The sequence below is a fragment of the Dasypus novemcinctus genome, chromosome 1 (assembly GCF_030445035.2).
Source record: "Dasypus novemcinctus isolate mDasNov1 chromosome 1, mDasNov1.1.hap2, whole genome shotgun sequence".
Lineage (NCBI taxonomy): Eukaryota > Metazoa > Chordata > Mammalia > Cingulata > Dasypodidae > Dasypus > Dasypus novemcinctus.
The window spans coordinates 157,362,239-157,377,581 of NC_080673.1; the positions used below are offsets into that span (position 1 = coordinate 157,362,239).

At 35.7% G+C, this 15,343-nt stretch overlaps 1 protein-coding gene across 2 annotated transcripts in view; it reads left to right on the forward strand.

Moving 5' to 3' along the window:
• Window positions 1-15,343, forward strand: part of NFXL1 (nuclear transcription factor, X-box binding like 1) — a 94,883-nt gene that overhangs the window by 36,845 nt on the left and 42,695 nt on the right. For both annotated transcript variants that reach the window (XM_058299029.1, XM_058299019.1), the window contains exons 12-15: window positions 5,062-5,152; window positions 11,849-11,969; window positions 12,201-12,360; window positions 13,062-13,153. In XM_058299029.1, coding sequence (XP_058155012.1) covers window positions 5,062-5,152; window positions 11,849-11,969; window positions 12,201-12,360; window positions 13,062-13,153 — 464 coding nt within the window. The remainder of the gene's footprint in view (window positions 1-5,061; window positions 5,153-11,848; window positions 11,970-12,200; window positions 12,361-13,061; window positions 13,154-15,343) is intronic.

The following is a 15,343-nucleotide window of genomic DNA, read 5'->3' on the forward strand; positions in this document are numbered from 1 at the left end:
GTGTTCTCGTTTTCATTTGTCTCAATATATTTACTGATTTCACTTGGAATTTCTTCTTTGCATCACTGATTATTTAGGGGTGAGTTGTTCAGCCTCCACACGTTTGTGAATTTACCTTTTTCCTATCTATTATTTGATTTCTATTTTCATTCCATTATGATCTGAGGAGGTTTTTTGCATAATTTCAATCTTGTTTATTGAAAACTGCATTGTATCCTAACATGTGGTCTATCCTGAACAAAGATCCATGGACACTTGAGAAAAAGGTATAACCCACTGAGTTTGGATGCACCATTCTGTAGATATCTATTAAGTCTAACTCATTTATCATTTTGTTCAAATTCTGTTTCCTTGTTGATCTTCTGTCTAGTTGTTTTAGCTGATGATGTGAGTGGTGTATTGTCAAGTCTCCAATGATTATTGTAGAGATGTCCCTTTCTCCAGATTTTCCAGCGTTTGCCTCATGTATTTAGGGGCACCCTGGTTAGGTGAATAAATATTTATGACTGGTATATCTTCCTGGTAGATGTCCCTTTTATTAATACATGATGGTCTTCTGAATCTCTTACAACTTTTTTGCATTTAAAGTCTGTTTTGTCTGATATTAGTATAGCTATCCCTGCTCTTTTTGGTTACTATTTGCATGGAGTATCTTTTTCCAACCTTTCACTTTCAGCCAATTTGTATACCTGAGTCTATGGTTAGTCTTTTTTAAGCAGCATATGGATGGCTCATGTTTTTTAATCCATTTTGTCAGCCTATATGTTTTGATTGGTGAGTTTAATCCATTCACTTTCAATGATATTACTGTAAATGCATCATTTACTTCCATGATATTATTCCTTGGTTTTCATATGTCTTATCATATTTTCGTTTTTTCACTCTTTTGGTTATCCTTTTTGCTGTTCTTATACTCTCCTCCAAACCTCTCTCACCTGTCTTCTTCTTTCAGGCTTTACGGCTTCCTTTAATATTTCCTGCAAAGTTAGATTCTTTTCTATGAACTCTCTTAGTTTCTGTTTGTTTGTGAATATTTAATACCCATCTTTATTTTGAAGGACAGTTTTGCTGAGTGAAGAATTCTCAGCAGACAGTTCATCTCTTTTAGTATTCTAATTGTATCATACCACTGTCTTCTCACCTCCATGGTTTCTAATGAGAAATCCACACTAAGTCTTGCTGGGTGTCCCTTGTATGTGATGGTTTGCTTCTCCCTTGCTGCTCGCAGAATTTTGTCTTTTTTTAAATTAAAAAAAATTTTTTTATCCCTTTTTTTAAAGATTAATTTTTTAAAAATCTCCCCTTCTCACAGATGATTCTTTCATCTGTATGCTCATTGGTTTTGCTCGCCTTCTCCAGGAGGCTCCAGAAACCGAACCCAGGACCTCCCACATGGGAAGGGGGTACCCAATGGCCTGAGCCACATCCACTCCCCTCGGGCTGCGGTGTCTCCTGGCTTGTGGCATCTGTTCTTTTAGGCGTCTGCTCATTGCGGCGGGTTGCAGCATCTAGATCCTTGTGGTGGGTCGCGGTGTCTGCTCGTCTTCTTTAGAAGGCACCAGGGCCCAAACATGGGATTGTCATATGGTAGGTAGTTGCCCAACTGGTTGAGCCACATCTACTTACCAGAATTTTCTCTTTATCTTTGACATTTGACATTCTTAGTAATATGTGTCTTGGAGTAAGCCTATTCACATTTATTCTGATTAGGATAGAGTGCATGTCTTAGACATATAAGTTCATTTCTTTCATGAGAGTTAGGAAATTTCCAGCTTTTATTTCCTGAAATACTCTTTCTGCCCCTTTTCTCTTCTCTTCTCCTTCTGGAACTCCCATGATGCATATGTTGTCACATTTTGTGTTGTCATTCAACTCCTTGAGCCCCTGCTTAATTTTTTCCTTCTTTTCTCTCTTCTGTTCTTTCTTCAATTTCAGCTGTTCTGTCTTCAGTATCACTTATTCTTTCTTATATCATATCGAATCTGCTGTTGTATGCCTCTAATGTGTTTTTGATCTCACCTGTTGTGACTTTCGTTCCCATGAGCTCTGTTACTTTTTTATTCAGGATTTGAAAGTCTTCTTTGTGCTTGTTCAATGTCTTCTTGATGTTGTTATCTCTTTAGCATGTTGTTTTTCAACTCAATTTGATTTTGGAAATTTGTGTGCATCTTTTTGATTAGTTATCTCAAATTCAGCATCCTTTTCATGGGCATGCCTTCCATTTTCTTAGTATGGCTCATAATGTTTTGCTGAGACATCTGATTGGGATGGTAGTTTACTAAGATCCTCAGTTTCTTTCTCTTTCATAGGGATTTAGTGGTGAGAGTCTGTGTGTTACTGCTGCTCTTTGATTCTTGGTTCAACCTGGATCACTAGGATTTTCCCTGTTAGTTGCTCAAAACTGGGCTCTGGACCCATAATGGGTACAGACCCGCTTCCCAGGGTCTTTGGGTGGGAGGCTCTGAAGGCTGGAAGAAGCCTCTCTAGTTTAGTTTTAATATTCTCTCATGCTCTTACTTGGTTTGCCAGCAGATGGTGCTCTTTGGCAGCCCTCTCAGTTCAGTGCCTGGTCAGTGTGTGTTTGCTGCAACACAGACTGGATCAGTGTGATAGAGGTTCCTGCCTGGATACTAAGAGCATTGTAATTCAAACTTTCTGAAACACTTCTCCAGCCTTCTCTGGCAACCCCTTCCTTTTTCCTGAGTAGGAAATAATTCCCCTGTCCTCTCCATCCTCAATAGTCAGTCCTGGTTAGTAGAGAGGAGATTGGGAGGGTTGGATCTCTTTATTCCCTTGTCAGCTCCCAAGGCAAGCAATGGCACAGTCCCACCTGGCCTGGAAGGGCTTGTGGGACACAGCAGACTAAATTTGTGAGTCAGGCTTAGGCTATGTCCCTTTCTCCTCCCTTTCCTGGGGAGGTGTGTCCTCACTAATCAGTTCGGTTAGAAAAGAGGGCGATTGAGAGAGTTGGATCTCTCCAGTCCTATGCTGGTTCCCAGGGCAAACAAGGCACAGTCCTACCTGTCCTAGAAGGGCTGGTGAGACACAACAGACCAAATGTGTGGGTCAGAAGCTGAGTCAGCCATATGCTATGTCCTTCTCTCTCCCCTTTCCTGGGGTGGTAGATCCCTGGGGACCTTTGTCTGTAGCCAGCTCAGAGGCCTGAGAATTCTAAAGTGTCTTTCGTGTGGGGGAGGGTGTTGGCTGTAGCAGCCGCCAGTTTCAACTCACAATTTTGCCATTGTGATTCCCCTCCTTTGTCCCTCTCTCTTCTGGGCGGTGTCCAGCCTTTGCCTGGTGTCCTAAAAGCTAGAAGATCTTTTCCAGGCCATTTCAGCCTATCCTCTAGTTATTTTTCTGGACGATAAGAGAGTCCCGTGTCTTTCTAGTCCACCGTCTTTCCAGAAGTCACTCATCTGTTGTTTCTGAGGCTGCTTGTACTGATTGATTTTTCTCCTCTGTACGGGTCATATTTTCTTGCTTCTTTGACTTCTGAGTAATGTTTGATTGGTTTCTGGATATTGTAAACTTTACATTTTTGGGTACTTTTTTTAAAATAAAAAAATATTTTTGGTCTTTGTTTTGGAGCAAAGTTAAGTTACTTGGAAACACTTTAATGCTTTAGAGGTTTTTGTCCTTTTTTGGTAGCCTTAGAGTAGCCTTTTATCTAGGGCTAATTTGGCCCCACTACTGAGGCAGTAACTTTTCTGAGTACTTTACTTGATGTCTGAGTTTTAGGTCCTTCCACTTTGACTAATGGGAACACAAATTGTTCGCAGAACTATATAAACCCTCTAGATTGTTTCGCCTGAATCTTCTTGGGTTTTGGGTAGTTTCCTCTCACACACGTACAGACCAGTACTCAGCCAAAGACTCAGAGAGTAGTTCTCCAGCTCTTTCTCTGTACAGCCACCTTCTTTCCACAAATTTTAGCCACACTGGCATCTCTGAACTATAAGTTTTGTCCCTCAATTTAGCAAGACTACCAGATTCTGATTTTCCTTCCTCTGCTGCAGTCTGAAAACCTCCAGGTTTGTGCTGGCGCCATTGTAGTACTTGTTTGTGTTCCTTCTCTTAGGGATTATTGTCCTCTGCCGCCTAATTGTACAGTGTCTGAAAATTTTTGTTTCATATGTTCTGTCTGCTTTTCTAGTTGTTTAAGGCAGACGGGTAAATCTGATTTTTGTTATTCTGTCATGGACAGAAGCAGAAGTTCTCTTCTGCATGTTCAAGGCATGGACCACATATTCTTTTTACACACTGTCATTGGCAAAATGATAGGCACATAGTATTACCCAGTAAATATTTAATTGAATGATGAGTTTTTACTTTTAACTGCTTTTCAATAATGTTTATTGCACTTTGAGCTATTTTTATACAATGACACTTGTTCCTGTCTAAGTCATAAGCCAAATTTCTTTAACACAATTGTAGCTTTTATTTCCTATCTAGAGTTTGTATATGTGAGACATCAAGGCAGGGGTTAGAATGGCAAAGTGGACTTTAAGTAGTAGCCCTCTTTTCATTGGGAAAAGTCATAGACAGCTATATTTCTCACAGACAGATGGAAATCAGGAAAGTAAAAATAAAGCTGGAATCAAGTAGCTTCTCTCTTAATCTTTGATCCATAGTTTGAAAAAACTGCTAAATTAAACTATATATTGAACGGATTTTATTTTAATTAAAATAAAAAATTAGCCAGACTAATTGTGTGCCTGAATTGCCTATGGAGTTTGACCAGATCTATTCCTTTTGCTAATGTTGTCAATCTCTGCATAGAAAACATAAATGAATTATTTTATGGGAATTTTATTAAATCAGAATAATTAAAGGTCAAGAAAATTTAGGTTGATTTGATTAAATTAGATTGTCTGTTTAAATTTATAAATCTTAATACAGTGCATCTCTTTATCATAAGAATATTGATATTCTTTAATATTTTATTCTTGTGTTGAAAATAATCTTTTGCTTTCCATAAAGTCTGTGAATAACTACTAATAACATTCATATTGTGAAATCATTTTCAAATGACCTGTTCTTTATATATTGCTTTCTCTTCAGTGTTGCCCTGGAAACTGTCCACCTTGTGATCAAAACTGTGGACGGACTTTAGGATGTAGGAACCATAAGTGTCCATCTGTCTGCCACAGAGGTAAAGCTTAATAATAGCTGCAATTTTATATTTATATAGTGCTGTATAGTTGATAGAGACCTTTCATATTTGTATTTTTGGTCCTCCTAACAACTCTGAGAAGAAGGTAGGGTCGTCCTCAATATCCCTATTTTATGGACATGGAGACTAAAACTAAGGACATTTCAATTACTTATTCAGAGAAATATTTAGTAAAACAGTAGAGCCAAGGCTTTAACATACATGTCTTAAGAACATAAAATTTTACTCTTTATGTTCTCATTCCCTTCCAAACTTCCTGCACATTTTTAAAATGAATGAACATATTCATAGATTTTTCAGCTTTCTTCTAAATTTTAGATATTTATATAGAATGAAATCTAGTAAGGGATTGGAAATATCCTAAGCCAGTGGTTCTCAAACTTACTGGTTTCAGTATTCCTTTATTGCTTTTGGGGATCCAAAGAACTTTTGTTAATGTGTATTTTATTTATTGGTATTTATTGTATTTGAAATTAAAGTAAAATGTAATAATATTTATTAATTTACTCAAAATAGCAATAATAAACCTATTGCATCTTAACATAATTTTTTTGTGAAAAATAACTATTTTCCAAAATAAAAAAAAATTGAGGGGAGTGGCATTGTTTAACATTTTTGTAAATATCTTTAATGTCTACATTAAGTGTAGATAGCTGGATTCATACATCTGTTAATTCATTCAGTCTGCTGTCATATCACTTGCCACATAGTCTCTGGAAAACTTGCTGTAGGAGAATAACATCTTAGTATTATACTATTATGGAAATAATTTTGACCTTTCAACCCCCTCAAAAGGGCCTCAGGGACATTTAGGGGTGCCTCGACCACCTTTGAGAACTGTGTCCTTTGTAATTACTAGATATTGAAAACTTTAATGAGTTAACTTTACCTGTTTGAAGTATTTCATGCTTTTTAAATGGACAGAATACTAATGTGTTGATATGAAGTAGAATCTATTGAGAAATGATCCAGAGTAATAGGAAGAACATGGACTTAGGTAGGATAATAATTGACTCTGGGTTCAATTGTGAGCTCTGCCACTTAATTGCTTTAAGATATGAGGCAAATTATTGACTATATTCATGGTTTTCCTTTGGAATAAGGTGGATGCTGGATATCTCAGTTAATCTCTTTATCCTTTCAGAAATCCTACAAGTTAAATGGTATTAACTGTTATTCTATTTAATGAGGAAACAACTATTTACCCATGGTCACATAATTGGTTGCAGGGTCAGGATGTGAACCCAAAGATTATGATTCATTATACTACATTGCTTCCTCATTAGGAATAGTCAGATTCTATTAACTCTTTAGAACTTTTATATAGATATGTTCTAATTTTTCGGTGTCTTTTAATTGTGTTGTATAGAACTAGTTTTTCAGGTATGTTTTCACCATCACTAAAAGGATTGTATTTCCTTTTGTAGTCATATAATGTCTTTGAGCCACTGAGTTTAAATTTTCTTTAAATTCAAAATGCAATTATTAATTTATTCCGTAGGTATTTTTGAGTATCTGCTAAGCAATAGGCACTAGGATTACATAAATGAACAAAACTGACAAATTCCTTACTCTTCTGAAAACTTACTCTTAGTGCTCCCAATTAGAATATAAATAAATAAATTAATATAGGATATCAGGTAGTCACAAATATAAAAAGAAATTTAAAATAAAATGAAAATTGTGATATGGGAATAGTGTATACTATTTCATATAGTGTGAACAGGGAAGTGTTCTTTGAAAAAATGACAATTGAGAGGAGACTTGAAAGAATTAAGGGATCAAGCCATGTGGAATTGGGTGGTGGGGTAGTGTTCCACGTAAGAAATCAGTGATTGGAGAGGCCCTGAGACAGGAGCATGCTTGGCATTTGGAAGAATAGCAAGGAGGCCAGTATGAATGAATCGAAGTGCTCAAGGGAAAAGGAAATGGTAGGATAAAGGATTGCTGGGGAAATACAGGGCCTTGTAGACCATTCTTAAAACATTCATTTTGAGTAGAAAACCTCCTAGTTCTATAACCATTAAAGAAATTGGATCAATAGTTTAAAATTTTCAATCAAGAAAACATCAGGCTTAGTTTATTTTTACACAATTTCTAACAAATAAATATTTAAGGAATACATAATTTTAATCTCTTCATAAACTACTTGAGAGTATATAAAAAAAGAACATGCCCCAACACATTTTGTGTGACAAGGCAAGTAAGAGAGAAACTTACAGCCTTGTCTAACTGATGAGTATATTTGTAAAAATATAAAAATTTTAGCTGCTTAAATCCAGCCATCCAATTCTATAGTTTTAGCTATCCAGATCCTTAATTTATCATGACCAAGTTGTATTTATTCCACTAATATACAGCTGGTTTAACATTAGAAAATGTACTAATGTGATTCACCACATTAATAGATTATAGGAGAAATGAGGTCATCTTAGTATATTTCTAAAAAACAGCTGATAAGGGAGCAGGTGTAGCTCAGTGGTTGAGTGCCTGCTTTCCATATATGAAGTCCTGGTATACCCATATATGAAATCCCCAGTACCTCCTAAAAACAAAACAAAACAAAACCAGTTGATAAAATTCAGCATCCATTTATGACAAAAATTTAATTAGAAGTAGAAAGGAGCATCCTTAACCTGATGAAAAGTGTCTGTAGAGTGGTTAGAGCAAACGTTATACATAGTGGAGAAGAACTGAAAGCATTTCCCTCTTTTGTGTTGCTTTTAAAATAAATCTTACAAATCTTTCAGTCATCATCTTTAAAAGATGGATTTTTAAAAAGCATAATATACCATATTCAAACCTAAAAATAACCTATTTCTTAATTTCAACATGTCTCATAACTATTATAAATTTTTACTTCAGTTTGTATGACTCAAGATCCTAGTAAGATTGACAATGTTCAATTGGTTAATATTTCTAAAATCTTTATAAGTTTCCCTTCCCTGTATCTTTTTTTTTTTTCCTTGTGACTTATTGGAAAATCTCATTTGCTTTGTTTAGTATTGCAGAGTTTGGATTTTGCAAATTGCATCTCTGTGGTATTATTGAATACGTTCCTCTGTCCTCTGTATTTCCCATCATTTGTTAGTTGGATCTAAAGGCTTGATGATACTCAGTTCAATTTTTGCCAGGGTGTTTGCATTCCATAAAGAAGCTTATTGGCTTACAGAGATGCTCATTAGCCCCTAACAGAATTTTTGCTGATGGAAAGTTTGTGCAAGATAGTTAATCCATAATTACATAAGATGTCTGGAACCATTATTATTTCATACCATTGTCCGTCATTTTAGATACCTTCATAATTAAAATTATACTGTAACTTAGGGAAAGGATACTGTATTAGTCAGCCAAAGGGTTGCTGATGCAAAGTACCAGAACTCTGTTGACTTTTATAAAGGGTATTTATTTGGGATAGAAGCTTCCATTCACAAGGCCATAAAGAGTAAATTACTTCGCTCACCAAAGTCCGTTGCCATGTGTTGGAGCAAGATGGCTGCTGGTTTCTGTGAGGATTTAGCCTTCCTCTTTAGGCTCCATGGTCCCAGCTTCTTTTGGCCTCCACTGTAGGCTAGTATAGGTTCCTCTCTCTCTCTCTGGGGCTGGTTTCTTCCTAGGCTTATAAGCTCTGTTCTCTCCAAAAGGGTAGCTGTAGACTATTGGGCTCTCTCTCTTCCTGGGGCCTCTTGCATCTCTATTCCTCTTTGTTCTTCTGTGTATTTACTTCCTGTGGCTCCAGCGTCAAAACATTCTGCAGCTCCAGCATCAAAACTCCAACTCTCTTCTCTGCTGTGTCTTTTTCCCATCCAGGGAGGGCGGGGACTCATCCTACTGACATGGCCGAATCAAAACCCCAATCTTAATGTAATCAAGTAAAAGTAAAACCTCTGAGTCTAATACAATCTAATATGCCCAGAGGAAAAGACCAGTTTGCAAACATAATCCAATATCTATTTGGAATTCATAAATAATACCAAACTTCTGTTGAACTAATTGTATGTTTGCACTGCGGATACATGAAATTTTAATATCTATTTCTTGTAAATTCAAAGTCATCTTTTTTTATGCTTCTGGAATTACTGAATAATACCCATTTTGGCTATTGATCCACTGATTGCTATTGTTATATTCTTTGTGTGCTGCTTTTTCATTTTGAAAATATTATTAAAGGTATTTTAATTAATATCTGCCATGTTGTATAGGTATCTATAACAAATGCTGCTGATTGGTAAGAAGACTATTCGGAGAAATTATCCCTTAACTCTTCTCAAGATTTAATTTAAAAAAATAAAGAAAAATTGATGCTATAGTTCAGAATGGCAAAAAGATTGATAAATTTTTTGCATTGCTAAGAATAAATGAAAAATTTTCATTGTTAAGCATGGAAATTGATATAGGATACTAAATGAAAACTGACTTGAATGTCAGTATGAACTTTAAATATTGTGTCCTTGTTGTCAGAATAACTTGGGCTTGCAATACCATCAAGATATTACTGCACTGGATTATACTTGTCAAAACACTCTTAAGTACAAATTTGGTAATTTGTACAGTAAGTTATGTCTTTCAACAGGTGCGTTTTTACTCATGTCTTCTCTTTTTCTTTGTTCACTACCTGAATAAAAATTCTTAATTTGTAATTATTTTATGGAAATTTTGAACTTTTAGATTCATTAATCTTAAGCTATTTTTCCATCATTCTGTTTTCCTTATCTGGTTAACTGCTACTGAATATTTTTGTTGGTTTTGACACCTAGACAGCAAACTCTCTAAGATATACACACCTTAGTGGAAGAGTCTTATTCTTCCTTATTATTTCATTCCTAATGGGTGTCTTACTTGGAAAATTAGAGTGGGAAGAAAGCCTTTAAGATGATGTTGGAGCCTCTGGGGGAACTTATAGCCTATTTCTCTGGTTTAAAAGGTTTCTTTCTTTCATTTGTGTTTATAGATTTCTGCCAGTGGATAACACAAAAGAGTAAACAACTGAAAGCCAAACAGCTTTTCCTTTTGAAATGTTTAGAAGGGAAATATTTGGAATTATATACTAACATGAGAGTTTAGAGTTTTGTTTTTCAAAAAGCATTAACAGAGAAGCAGATGTGGCTCAAGCAATTGGGTTCCTGTCTACCATATGTGAGATCCAGGTTTCGAGTCCTGGGACTCCTGGTGAAGGCAACCTGGCCCAAGTGGAGAGCTAGCCCACGTGTAGTGCTGGCCCACGCAAGAGTGCTGGCCTGAGCAGAGAGCTGGTGCAGCAAGATAATGCAACAAAAAGAGACACAGAGGAGAGACAATAAAAGACTTGGCAGACCAGGGAGCTGAGGTGGTACAAGAGATTAAGCACTTCTCTCCCACTCTGCAGGGTTCCAAAATCAGTTCCCAATGCTGCCTAAAGGAAAGACAAGCAGAACACACAGCGAATGGACACAGAAAGCAGACAGCGAGTGCAAAACAATGGATGGGGGCATAAATAAAATAAACAAATCTTTAAAAAAAAGCATTAATAGAAATATAAAATTATATATTAATACTGAAAAAAAAAGCATTAACAGGGGAGTGGATGTCAAGCAGTTGAGTCCCTGCCTACTACATGGGAGGTCCTGGGTTCAGTTTCCGGTACCTCCTAAACAAGACAAAGAACGAGCAGACAAGGACCAGACATTGAGCAAAAACAAACCAAAAAAAACCACAAAAAACAATGAGCAGATGAGAAAAAACAACAGACAGACAATGTATAAAAACAGTGAGCAAGACAATGAAAGAAAAAAAACAACCACCACAAACAAACGCGCAGAGAGAGGATGTAGCTCAAGCAGTTGAGTGCCCATCCCCCACATGGGAGGTCCTGGGTTCAGTTTCTGGTGCCTCCTAAAGAAAAACCAGACAACAAGCAAAAAAAAAAAAACAAACCAACCAGTGCACACATACAAAAACAAAAAAGTAGACAATGAGTGCAAACAATGAGCAGACAGATGAACGACCCATCTTGGGGGGGGTGGGGAATAAGCATTAATAATGGAAAATTAGCTGTACTTGTTAATAACCAGCATCAGATCATGAGGGAAAAATTATTCTTCTTGGGGAATTTATCTAAAAATATTGTACTTGCATAAAAAAATGAGAATAAACCAAAAAGATTATCCTTAACATTGGATTTTCCAAAGACAACTACATTTTTTTTGTGTAGTTCTGAATGAGCAATATGTGTTAAATTAGTTATTTATCACAGATCTTTTAGCAAATTTTAGGGAAATTTTTAAAACTTTGAAGTACAGCAAACATATTGAAAAGTATACAGATCATATATGTACAGCTTGATGAATTCTCACAAACTGAACTTAACTATGTAACAGAATCCATGTCAAGAAACAGAACATTACCAGTATTGCTGAAACTCTCCTTTTATCTTTTGTAACCATCATCCAGATTTCTAAGACTATAAATTAGTTTTTCCTGTTTATTATGTAAATGAAATCACATAGTACATATTCCTTGTATCCACCTTCTTTTGTTCAATGTTATACATATAAGATTTATAAATATTGTTGTAATTTTTTAATCCTTGTTATAGAGTATCGCTTGTGAAAATATACTAGCTAATTTATCCATTATTGATTGAACATCTGGGTAGTTAAGGAAACTTCTTTTCAAGTTTCAGACTTTTTTTTCCAGGCAGTTGCTATCCCTGTCCAGAAACTGTAGATGTGAAATGCAACTGTGGTAATACAAAGGTGACAGTACCCTGTGGCCGAGAACGTACCACAAGACCACCGAAGTGCAAAGAGCTATGTAGGTTAGTATGAAACTTTGCACAAAATTATATCTGTGTCTTACAAATTTAAATTAGTTTTGATTTTAGTATTTTAGTGTTTTAATTTAATTTTGCTTTAGTGTTTTCAAATATTGATATTCACAGTATGCTCATTTTATATGGGAACAGAAGATATATTAATATATCTTTGTACTTTATTTGTAATTGTTCAGTGATTAAAAATAATTTAAGAAATTGTGCTTCATAATTTAGTCGACCACCTACTTGCCATCATTCAAGTCAAGAAAAACATCGCTGTCACTTTGGCTCTTGTCCTCCATGTCATCAACCTTGCCAAAAAGTTTTGGAGAAATGTGGTCACTTGTGTCCTGCTCCATGTCATGATCAAGCATTAGTAAAGCAAACTGGCAGGGTAAGGGGACAGTATTATTAAAGTTTAAAAACCTGTTGGTAATATTTCTTGATTTTACTTAGTCATGTAACTAGCAGTGATTAAGCACTTCTTGGATATCAAGCTGGGAGCTGGGGTCCAGGTAAATATTTTGGTCTTTTGTCTCAAGAGGATTATAGAATAGAAAAAAAGGAGAGAAACCAATAAGCAGATGTTTGCAAGTATAGTATGACAAGCTCTTTATAATCATAATAGTTGAATTTCGTAGTCCCTCTTCATATATTGTGGTTTAGGATTATAGATATCTCCATTTTTCTCAAAGATTTGTTCACTTATTCAGGAAATATTTATTGAGCCCCTACAATGTGCCAACTATTCTTCTAGGTACTGGGGAGACAACTATGAACAAAATAATAGAGATTACATTCAACTGGTAGAATTAGAAGTTTGCAATTCTGTTTCTCAGAATATTCTATTTTTGGCTTATGAGAGGCAAAGGAGGCCACACTGCCTTTGTTCTACCATTTAAAAACTAGAGTCTGCCTCAGTTTTTAATATTAAACTGTGTGTGGAAAGGAACAAAGTAAGCACAGTTGGTTGCTTACTTGAAAACATTTTAATCTTCTTGAGCAGGGTATATGTGGAACTGTTTTCTTAGATTCTTAAAAGGCCATATTATGCATTTAATCCATGTAACTTAAAATTATGTCTTTTACTTAAAGCACCAGCCTACAGGTCCTTGGGAACAGCCTTCTGAGCCAACATTTATTCAGACTGCATTGCCTTGTCCTCCATGTCAAGTTCCTATTCCTATGTAAGTATTAGCATTTTAAGACTAAAAAAATCTAACATTGTCTGAAGTGTATTGTAAACTATCTTCTTCTCTTTTTCTTCAGGTCATTGTTATTTCGGGTCTAGCATATGAACTTGTCTTCCTGTCTTCATCCTCATTCACTTCCGAATATATTTTTCATACTGCTTAAAATTTTTCTTTAGATATGTTTTTGAATCTTTCCTCTTAGCTGGAATGTTACCCCCTTCTTAGCCTGCAAAGTAAATTGTGCTTACTATTACAATAATACACCCAAGAGCTCATCATTTCTTAGTTTTCTTGAATGATTCCAGTGCTAGTCTCTAAGCTTCGTGAGACAGAGGAAAGCCACATTTTAGATAAGGTAAACCTGGTGGAGAGTGTTTGAGGAAACACTGAAAATGAAAGGAAGTAGTTTCCTGGATGGGCCAGAGAACACTTAGGACTGTACTAACTAGGGTAAAAGGAAATCCTAGAATGGGTCATACTTTCAACAGAGCTTGTAGACTATAAGAAACGAAGAAGCACAGAGTGCTTGGGAACAGCGACATAAAATTAGGAAAAGGGCTATTGTCTACAATTAAGATTCCAAATAGAATATTGCTATGTCTTGTGTATTGATCTTTTAAAAAGAGGATTCTTGTTTTTTTTTCTTCTCATGTTACAGATTCTCTAAAAGTTCTAACCACAATCCCCTCACCCCCCACAACTCTTCTCTCAGTTTAAATAGCATGTGTATTTTTATATATTGGTTGTATAGTCAAATTGAGGAGTAAAGTGTTTTTGGAGCTGTGTTTATGAGTAGGGTTATGTCAGTCTCTTGATTTACTGGAGTGGGTCTATAGTATTTAGCAAAGACTAATTAACTTCCTTTTGTAAGGAAGGTATTCATGTACTGGATACTATTCTTTTTTCAAGGACTTATGGTATGGTTATTATGGACCAAGTTGTTTAAAGCATCTCATCACTAAGTTTGAGTTAGTAATTACCTGTGGCCTGAATTTTTTCCTTTAAGAGAAATGGAAGAAGAGACATTTCTATTATAATTCATAGGCACTGAAATATTTTAATGCATATAGTAATCAATTGCATTTGAATTCCTTAATCTGTCCTATAGTAAGATTGTATTTAAGATGTGTGTATAGCCTATTTAATTCTCTGCAATTTATTTGTTTGACATTTTAGGTTCTATTAATTACTTTCTGACAGTAGAATAAACTGCCTGACATTACCAAGTCATGTTTACTAGAGGTTTTTGAAATTAAATTAATAAGCAGTCAATAGTCTTTCCTTTGCACTTGACTGGAATGTGCTGCTAGAAGTTTTTTGTTTTTTGCTTTTGTATTTTAAAACAAATTATGTTTTAGAGCAGGGGTTCTTAACCTTTTTTGTTCCATGGACCCCATTGCAAGTTGGTTGAAAACCACAGACCCCTTACTAAGTCCACACTATACTGTGTATTATTTAATAAATATATCACACCCTCACCAACACATCCCCACAAAAATAATGTTTTTTTTTGAATTTCAGTGCAAACTTATGGTCCCCTAGTTAAGAACCCCTGTTTTAGAGTAAGGACTCTCGAGTTCAGTGCTATGCTTCCCCTAACTTCTATCATGAATCAGTCAAATAACTTCTTTATCTCTCAATTTGTTTGAAAAATATAGAGGTTCAAGATATAGCTGCCAAGATGTCAGTGAATATGGTGGTGTGTGGACCACCAAAATTTCTTCTCCATAGAAGCAAAAACTGGCAAAATTGTCCAATTCAGCTTTTTCAGATCTAGATATTAATGAAAGGCATGCAGCAATCTGGAAAGAGTTTATTTCAGGAAAATTGTTGAATTTTGTGGTGTTTTGACTTGCCCTATTATCATCTCCCTATCTCCAATAGCCTTGAATACTGATAGCCCACAATCCTAGTGTAAAACCAGCAACTTGGCAGCCACCAAAGGATGCAGAATAGGGTTAGCTTTCCATCAAAGCCTTATTACCAGAGAATCATTTTGACCTCTCTTTTGGTTCCCTGGAAGATCTCACTGACAAGGCTTGTCTTTATTTGACCTTACTTGGAGCTGGCCTAATGTGAAAAGCCTCTTCTGTGGAAGGCGTTTGTCAAAAACAATTAGAGGCAATTGTATAACTTTACAGCTGCTTGAAGTGGGGGATAACATTTGGGTGAAAAGACAGGCTA